Raw genomic sequence first — 9,853 nt, 5'->3', positions numbered from 1 at the left:
TTTATCATTCTGGTGGACATATGGCCCATAAATGAAATCAGGATTCAGGGGCTAGAAAACAGATACATGGCTCTAGCATAATGGCTGGGAAGAGATGACAACGATTTCATGTCACATGTATCCTCATTTCTCAGCAAACTGCTCCTCTGGCAGTGAAAGACCCCAACAAGGGCAGAGCTGACTAATTTTCCTCATGAGCAACATCTCAACTTCTGTTATATGTCCTGTAGGGCTGCTTGGGATCTCATGCCCAGAAATAGAGGACAGCAACCAAGTCCACAGCACTTGCACCCCTTTAGGGGTCCTGATTGGAGCCCTTTGCTGTGTTACTCCCCGAACCTTTTAGCCATATGTGACTAACCATTCTCAGGCACACTTGGACCACCAAGCATGCGGTCATCAGCTATCACATCTTCAGTGTTGATACCTCTGATCACCTGCAAGGAAGCAGGAAAAGCAGATCTGATTTCTACCGTGTCATTAGAAAAGCTGGCTAAGAGATGGATGTGATCAGACCAGGGTTCTCTCCTCCCCCTCATTTTGCTCATTGCTGCCCTTTTATAAACCCCTTGCTACCACGGACACGACCAGTTTATTTGCCTGGGCTCATTTCTCCCACGTTTACCCCCTCCGACGGCCTTGGGCCCGCTGGTACGGACCTGGGCACGCCACTTCTGTGGGGCTGGAGCCCCCCCCTGCTCTGCCCACGGTGGGGCTGTGACACCCATCCACGGCAGCCCTGGACCGGCGGCGGGCGGGCGGCTGCGAGGGTCGGCAGCAGCTGCACCATAGAGCCCGGGAGTCCCATTTCTGTCGCGTCCGGCGGATTGCCGGGGGGAGTCTGTCCTGTCGGTGTGAGGGACGCTCCCGCCCGCCCGCCGAGCCGGGAGTCCCGCTCCGGGCGGCTTGCTCACGGTGACCGCGGGCTGCGAACGTCAGGGAGGAACCCGTCACCATCGGGAGATGCCGGCATATATAGGGGATGCAGGGGATTCGCCAGCGCCGGCCGATCCCAGCCGCTCCGCGGCGGGCAGCGGGCTCCGCAGCGCCATGGCCCCCGCCCGGGCGGCGGGGCGAGCAGGTGAGGGCGGCGGGGCCGGGAGGCCGGGGGCGAGCGGGCGGGCTGGCTGTACATCCCGACAGTCCGCACTTCCCGACGCCGACACGCTCTTCGCAGGTGCCGTCGCGGCGCTGGCGCTGCTGTGGCTGCTGGTCTGCGGCCCGGGGGACTCCGGCTGCCACCTTCTGACCGTGGCCGATCTCTTCGACCGGGTGATCCGGCACTCGGGCAGGATCCACAGCCTCTCTACGACGCTCTACGCCGAGCTAGTGAGTGCCAGGCCGGTCCCTCTGCCGCGGAGCGGGGCTGCGCCGGCCTGGGAGCGGCTGCCGGCGGGGCGGATAGGAGGGGAGCTGGGGGATGGAGGGCAGTGGTGGTAGTCTCGGTATATGTTTACGTTTTCTTCCCCCGTAGGAAAAACACTTTCCTCCCCGTGACAACGAGCTGGGAAAGCCCGCTCGGAAGTGCCACACGTCGGGGATGCTGACCCCCAACGGCAAAGAATATGCCCAAAAAATTCCGGTAAGGGGGGAAGGCGGCGGCGGCGGGCAGAGACAGGGCGGAAGGGGATACAACGGGGCTTGAGGGGCTGGAAGAGGACTCCGCCGGTCACACTGCCTCCTTTCTCTCTTCTGAAGAAAGGGGAAAATACCTCCCGTCCCGTCGGAACACCCAAATTCATCACACTGTGATGATTCCCTTCGGGCTGGAGATAGGCAGAGAGGCTTTTATGTCGCCGGAGCTTCATCAATAATGGAAGGAAGAAGCTGCTAAGTTTTGACCCCAAACAGGTGCACATCATAGAAGTACATATGAATCATTAGTTTGTTTTATTTTAAAAGCTGCATATGGTTACCTATTCTCGGATCATAATATTAGTTCTAATAAGGATATTGAAGTAGTAGTTTGTCAAAATGACTGAGAGACAGACATCTTTTGATTTTGTTGTGGCAATCTCCGTGGAATGGAAACTTAGAACACACACAGTGTGTATGTGGCAGAGAAGTTAAATTAATCAGTGTCACTGCAAAGTACAAAAAGCAATCAGGAGACAGAAACAACAGTCATTATCTCAACTGGTAAGGGGGAAAGAACAGCAAATTGGTTTAGACAGTCATAATGGCAAAGAGAAAAAAATAGTTATTAGTTTAAAGAAGAGCCAGAAGAGTTTCTTCAGACAGAGAAAAGGCAAATTGTGAAGTCGGGGATACAGCACTGAGAGAAACTTTTGCCTCTTGGAAGAGACAGACAAAGACAAATGTTAATGTTTTTGGTTTTGGTCGTGATGGAGCGAGGATCTTCACCCAAGATGCCCAGAAGGTCCCCTGGAATGGCAAAGGGAGATGAGGCCTTGCCCCTGTTAGCTGAAAACTAGACAAATACAACTTCTGGGTGTTATTATATATAAGCAAATAACCAGTGAGAGAGTGGCCTTTAAGTATTGAATTGCAGATATAAATCTTAATCCTGCTGAGATTTCACAATGAGTCTGTTTAACATTATTCATATGATCTACTGCAAAGTAACAGAGCTTTATGGTTTTAATTTATAAGAGAGAAGAACTAACTCACTTGATACTGAAACTTTTGCAAGCCTGGAAAGAACCACTTTCCCACTTTAACCAGCATATTGAGCACCATCAAGAGCTACCTGATGACAGCCTTAGCAAAGCTAAGCAAATCAGCAATATGGTACATGAGCTGAAGACTGGAGTTGAGAAAGTAACAGAAAAGGTAAGATTTTTGATGTAGCTTTTATTTATACCAGTTATGTGGCATGACTGACTTCGGGGAGGGGGCAGTTACTACTCCCACTTGGGCTTGAAGGCTCTGATCCAGAAAAACGCTGGACTTTGTTACAGATACAGGCACCTTTGTGTCAAAGGATATGACTTAGTTTATCTATTGGCACATACATAAATGGCATTACAGATTTCGATATCTGACAAGCAATATTTAGTAATATTAAATATATGAAAGAAAGACACAAGTACAAAGCCTTCTACAGCTTCACATATGAGCCACTTTACCTTTCTAGGGTAGTAGAGTAGATGTGGGTAGGGCATGATAAATGCTTAATTGTTTTCAGTTTTATTTGGATTTACATTCTAAGTAATTCAAGTATCACTGCTGTCTGCTGAAAAGAGCTCTTTCCTAAGGCAATAATTTTATGCTGGGCTAAGTTCTCCAAGACAACAGTGACATTGCTTAAGTCCAGTGCCAATCACAAAACAATTTCAAAACTCCATTCCAAATTCTGGCAGATCATATATAAACTATAGGATGTATTTTTGTTATTTCCATTTCTGTCTTCTCATTACTAGCTAGTAGTCCTGATCTTTGCATTTCTTATGCATTCATATCTAAACTTATTTGTAGTTTTGGCTAAATCAATGAAGGCTCTGTGCCCATTCTCTGCAATGGCCACACTGCCAAGGTGCCCATTTCACCACAAAAAGTGATTAACAAACTAGTATCTTACACTAGTAGATCACCTTTCAGCTTTATGAACACAGGTGGGGAATATGAGTTTTAAAATGGTAAGTAGCTTATTACTAGGATAGACTGAATTGTACCCTGCTCTAAAATGCATCCCTGATTAGGGTCACTCAGAGCTACAAATAAAAACCCTGTTTTCCAAATGCAGCAATGGTTTTGGGTTAAAATGGCCTTAAAATTCAGAAGTGTTCAGCCTCAAAGCCTGACCTTTGCTTCATTCTGTAGCTGAAGCAAGCCATCAAACTCTAAATTAGCTACACACTTTTTGTATATTTACTTGCTTTATTTTATCTAAAACACCTTTGAAGGAATTACTAAGAAGGAAAGCTTTGAAGTATTGACCTCTCTTTACTATGGACATACCACAGGTTAGGAATATAATTACAAAAATTAAGCAAACAATGCAAATGCATTCCATATTTTGCAGCTGTGTTTTTCTGTAAGACAGAAAAATTCTAAACTTGCTTCTGTTGTGAAGCTCCTACTCTGAGAGGTGATCACAGTCTGCACAGTTCACCAGATTAAGCAGCACTGGTGGATGCTCACATTAGAAGCTTCCCTTCACAAAGCTCATTAAAATAAATGGCTAAAAAATCTCAAGACAGATTTGCTATAATTCTTCAAGAGGATTACCAAACAAGAGTTCCTCTACTTAAACTCAGATGGAGCTACATCCCAGTATTCATTACTAAAATATCAAATCATTTCAGTCTGGTCTAAAGGTTGTATAGATACCATAAGGATAAAAAATGTTTTTCTATGTAAGGAGCTTTACATATATCTTCAATAAGTATGTGAAAGATCTGGAGTAGCACATCCCAACATAGTGACGCCTCAGTTGACTTCTGCACTAGCATTTTCAAGATTTGTTGTATGTGTAGTTACAAATTGTACTTCTTTTCCTGATTTCAATACAGATGCAGTCAATGGGGATCATCAGCAACTCATTAAATGGAATGGCATCATCTGAAGGCACTGGTTTATCAATTAGTAATGAAGCAAACATGATGAGTGACTCTGACTTCATCCACTGTTTCAGGAGAGACTCCAATAAAGTACAAAGCTACTTAAAAATTCTCAAATGTAGGATTATGCCAGAAAATAGTTGCTGAATTGTAATCCCTTGACAAGTAGTCTTCAGCATGTTGCTTATAAAGATACAAAAATAGAACTTATAAATCATCACATTTACAATAATTTTAATGGGAAAGTGGTTTTGAAATCCTTTGGCAGCTATTTGACACAGTTGACCAATGCAGATGAAATACTAAATAAAGCATTATGTGTGTATGTGGGTTAATGCACCTGATAAAAAGGAGTACTCTAGCAGTAGATAAATAAATGTCCTTGTACATTACACTGTGACAGACTATATTATGGCTGATTCACACATTTTAGATATATACATAGAATCATAGAAAGGCTTGCGCTGGAAGGAACCTTAACAATCATTTTCTTACAATCCCCCTGCCATGGGCGGGGACACTTTCAACTAGATCAGGTTGCTTAGGTCCCCATCAAACCTGGCCTTGAACAGTTCCAGGGATGGGGCATCCACGACTTCTCTAGGCAACCTATTCCAGTGCCTCATCATCCTCTTGAGTAAAGAACTTCTTCCTAACATCTCATCTAAATCTCTCTTTTACTTTAAAACCATTCCCCCTTGTCCTATCACTATTTGCCCATGTATAAAGCAACTCTCCCTCTTTTTTATAAGCCCTTTTTAAGTCCTGGAAGGCCACACTGAAGTCTCCCTGAAGCCTTCTCTTCTCCAGGCTGAACAACCATAACTCTCTCAGACTGTCTTCATGAGGTTCTCGTGGGCCCACTTCTCAAGTTTTTCCAGGTTCTTCTGAATGGCATCCCATCCTTCTGTCACGTCAACCGCATTGCTCAGGTTGATGTCATTTGCAAACTCACTGAGGGTGCACTCAGTCTCACTGTCTGTGTCATTGATGCATATATTGAAGAGCACCGGTCCCAAGACAGAGCCCTGAGGGACACCACTTGTCACTGGCCTCCCCCGAGACATAAGAGCCAGTGACCACAACTCTGGCTGCGTCCATCCAGCCAATTCCTTATCCACCAAATAGGCCCCCCTTCAAACCCATGTCTCTCCAATTTGGAGATAAGGGTGTCATGTGGGACACCGTGGAAAGCTTTACAGAAACTGAAACGTAGTTGAAAGTGAGATTCAATTTGTTAAACCTTGGTACAAATATATCTATGTACTATCAATAAAGTATACTTTTATGTAAAGAAAACGTTTCCCCCCCTTTTATACATACCCACCTGCAGAATATTGCTTAACACTGAAGAGTGGCATTGATGTTGATCAGTTCATGTAACTGTAGGGCCCATGGCAGTACATCATACTTCTTAATCATTTCGATGGGCTTTCACATGTGTCCTGTAAGATCTAGCTCCTAGCACTTTTATTAATTTTGAATGCCCTTTTATACCTGTAATGTCTTCACTGATTTTAGTAGAAACTCCTAAAGAAAAGGTTTTCCTGCTAAAAGTAAGTCAGAATTCTGGTCCAAATACCATTACAGGGCTGAACATGGTGTAACAATAAGTCTTTTTCCCATTCCACATGCTGACACAGGGCTTGAGTTTTACAGTAATGATGACAAACTCCCTAGAAAATAAACATGTGAAAGCTGTCAGATATTTTATGGAAATCACATTTTCCTAGCAGCAGGGGGGTACTGATGGCTGTGCATAGAACAAAATTTCTTTGCATTCAGACCCTGAATGAGCCATTTGAACAAGCAGTTATAATCAACATGGATTTATCTTTAATATTCTTGACTATTTCATCCCCAAATGCTCTTTTCTGGCCTTCCCTGATCTTGATGGTTGCTGACAGTAGATGGAACTCAGACAACCAAGAATGGAGAGTAAAATGCTGATGATTATTTAATAATGATACTGAATTTGGGGAAGCAGGGGAAGACTTCAGAGAAGCATTTATGCAGACCAGAGGAAAAACCTTTTCAGTTACATCTCCACAACTGCCAATATTCTCAGGTATCTACTGTCTGGTGGACAGCTGACATACTTTTGCAGCTAGAAGTTGTTGAGTGTTCACAATTCACGTCTCGTGTCTGCTGTGTCAGGTATGGTAGAAAGGCAAGGGGTTACATCATGCCTGCCCTTCAGTTTCTAGCTGCAGTTCCTTCAGCAGTAAGATACTACAAATACATAACAAAATAGCAGCACTCGTGTGCAAATTTTGAAGAAATTCTGGAAACAAAACACAGCTCCAAAGACAGCAAAGACAGGCTCCTCTGGGCAAACTAACAGGACCAGAGGGGCATGCCACACTTGCCTGCATCTACCTGTGATCACGGAAGATGTAGTAGCAATTAAGAGCTGTAGAATCTATCCTGTCACCTTGCGTGTCCGCAGTCCCGCAGTACAGCAGCCAGCTGGCGGTGAGTGCCTCCCACGCCAGCGAGGGGTTATCGCTGGCTCCCAAAGCCTGAAGCGGGGCCGGCGCGCGTTCCTTGAGGAGACAAGCGGTGCCATGGTGCAATGCCGCCGCGTACCGGCAAAGACACACCAGTCATCCTGCGTCAGAGGCCAGAGGTGACAGACACGAGAGGGGTCGAAGACGCTGACGGAAGGAAGCTCCATCCTGGACAGGCTCTGTCCCGTCCCATCCCGCCTCCTCCCGTCCCGCCCCGCTCCCGGGCCGTGTTCCCACAGGAGGTGGCCGTGGCCCCCATGGCCCTGCTTGTGGCGCTCAGAGCGAGTTACAAGATCACTCAGAAATCAACCGTAATGACAGCTGAAAGGACCTCCCAGGGGTTGTGGCTGACGGTCAGGTGGAAAACATGTCGAAGACGGAGGAGATCATACAAATAACTCGCCTCCTTCAAAGCGCTAAACCCTGGGAACGCTTTTCAGTACAGAAATGTAAAAGCAGAGAAAATGAGGAAGTAGGTGGCACATGAGGAACAACAATGCATCCAAGTATTATCCTGCGGCTAGGTTGGGCAATGAGATTCCTCTGTCAGCAGCACAGCCTGAGGGCATGTAAGCCTGCAGCTTGGGTAGTGAAGCAAGTACTGAGTCTCAGTCAGTTCTCCCTTTCCCTGTTTTATCGTGTATTACTTTAGCATTGATGTGTTGCCGCACCAAACAGAGAGGTGCCCATCAAGTATCTGCTTTGTCTGTGACCTCTGAAGAGTTGAGCTTTTTAACTGCATTCGCAATTTGAGGTACCCAAACCTTCCCCAGCCCCAGGATCCCAATAAATGTCCTTCATAATACTCCACAGCCTGTTAAGTATAGTCTTTAAATGCTACACATAGAAATACCTCAGACACCCTACAACCATGCAGCAAGGTCACCCATCAGGTCAAATCTTTGAAGTCAAAGTATTACGTTCCTAGTTTTAAGTGGGAGGTGTCATCGGTATCCACCACGTCACTCCATTATAGCAGATGCACTCTATGCCTTACACCTCTGCAATGTGTCTCTTACAAAGTACTTCTAGTACCTGCTGGGGATTTTGCATATAATTTGTGTTCTCTTTGTTCTTTCTAAAACTAGTATGCATACATTATTTGAAGAAAACAAATACTACTTGATCCTTCACAAAGAAAAGACTGGCATTGTAAAGATATTTTTATATTCATACGGGGTGCTGTTTCTCATTTACTAAGTTTTTACAGTACGGACTGAAGGGAAACTTCTCCTTTAAATAGCACTAAATGAGAGGAATCAAGGTTATATGTGTCATGGGACAAAATCCATTTTAACTAATTGAATTAGATTATTTCAGATATAGTTCAAGATTTACATGTATACGTCTAGGTTTTTAAGATAGCTTGATCAGCATTTTCAAGTAAAGAATGTTTCACCTGGCATACTGAAACTATTCTGTGGAATAAGCTGTGAAACTAGCTGTGGAATAAGAATACTGATAAGAGATATTAAGAGATCTGGAGGACTATGAGATGGTGTAAGTTTTAACAAGCTACAGTGAAATCAGAATTTATTCAATTTAAAACGTGTCATATTACAACTGTGAAACCAATTCTTTGTGAGCCTTGGTTGATCTTTGCCTCAGTGAGACATCTTTCACATGTATTCTGTTCAGCACATCAGCCCACAGTTTTGACAGCAGTTCACATTTTGTGCTTATAACACCATCAACTGAAAGAATTTCCCAGAGAGCACTCTGAATTGCATCTCCCCTGTCCAAAAGTGTTGCTTCTAACACTAATGCTTGACTGAGCTGCAGTAAAAGAATATGAGCAGCTGTGAAGACTCCCTTTCCATTAAAGGTGAGATGGAAAAACCCCAATCACCCCCACCATACACTGATTTCCTCCCAAATGGGAAGCACTGACGAATACACAGACACATGTACCACCGCTTGATCATTCGACAGTAATTTGGAGATATCTGCAATCCCATTTCACAAGTATCTGGGCCACCAACTTTTGCTGGTCCTTCAGGTAGAAGTTGGCAGGACTCTGACTTCAACAAGACAATCGGACAGTAAATTCATCCCCATGTGTACACAATCTGTCTGTTCCCCAAAAGGCTTTAGGCAGAATCTGAGCTGGTTCTGGGATTTCAACTGCAAGATAGGAATGATCTCCTGACATTACTGAACAGCATATAACACATGGCATACCAAATGTGTTCAAGGGCCTTCTGAGGGTAGGTATCCAGGCAGCTTACACTGATGAAGGTTTGTAACTGAAGGAAAAGGTAACTTTTTAATTTTTGTGTAATTGCCTTTTTTCTTTAAATCAAGCATAGGAAATCCCATGCAAGGAATGACACATAATGCAAGACTAGGACTGCAGTTGGTGACTGAGAAGGTAGGACGTGCACAAGGTGAGATACAAAACTCACCTGATCATGTAAAATTTTATGATACAAGCTTCATGATACAATCTCAAGTTTTTTAGCTGCAAATGTATCTAAACTTCACCTCCCAGATGTAATAAGGGGAATGTAACATGGGGAATATACAATGTAACAAGGGGAATGGTAGATCATCTATCAAAAGGTAAAACATTAAGTAACAATTGTATGGCTTTTTGAAAGTTGTACAATACAGTTCAAAAGATTTGTAGCTCAAGACAAGAATAATCAGAAACATTCATGGCATGTATGATGAGAAAAGCCAGACTATATTGTCATAATCATCTCTTTTGCCTATAAAAGATATGAATGCCAGAAAGCAAACAGTCCCTATAATGTTCCATAATGTTCTCCAGAAGATTTTGCCTGTAACATAAAATCTTAAGTCTCTCTTCTCAACAAA

General features: G+C 44.2%; 1 protein-coding gene across 1 annotated transcript; it reads left to right on the top strand.

Annotated features, from left to right (window-relative positions):
- The first annotated feature begins 733 nt into the window (after positions 1-733).
- On the top strand, positions 734-5,816 carry LOC135414740 (prolactin-like). Its single transcript, XM_064655843.1, has 5 exons — positions 734-1,081; positions 1,178-1,329; positions 1,475-1,582; positions 2,614-2,793; positions 4,476-5,816. Exons 1-5 carry the CDS (start codon positions 964-966, stop codon positions 4,668-4,670), a joined length of 753 nt encoding a protein of 250 aa, XP_064511913.1. The 5' UTR covers positions 734-963; the 3' UTR covers positions 4,671-5,816.
- The last annotated feature ends 4,037 nt before the right edge of the window (positions 5,817-9,853 follow it).

The sequence above is a fragment of the Pseudopipra pipra genome, chromosome 5, assembly GCF_036250125.1.
Source record: "Pseudopipra pipra isolate bDixPip1 chromosome 5, bDixPip1.hap1, whole genome shotgun sequence".
In the NCBI taxonomy this organism is placed as follows: Eukaryota; Metazoa; Chordata; class Aves; order Passeriformes; family Pipridae; genus Pseudopipra; species Pseudopipra pipra.
Note: the sequence above shows the minus strand (reverse complement) of the source record. Positions and strands in the feature narration are given on the sequence as shown.

What these genes read in the sequence shown, in the direction of transcription:
- LOC135414740 (XM_064655843.1), top strand. Translation starts at nt 964, where the DNA reads ATGCCGGCATATATAGGGGATGCAGGGGATTCGCCAGCGCCGGCCGAT. An exon ending in CCGGGCGGCGGGGCGAGCAG is followed by an intron (nt 1,082 to 1,177) that starts GTGAGGGCGGCG and finishes CGCTCTTCGCAG; the next exon opens with GTGCCGTCGCGGCGCTGGCG. An exon ending in AATATGCCCAAAAAATTCCG is followed by an intron (nt 1,583 to 2,613) that starts GTAAGGGGGGAA and finishes TTAATTTATAAG; the next exon opens with AGAGAAGAACTAACTCACTT.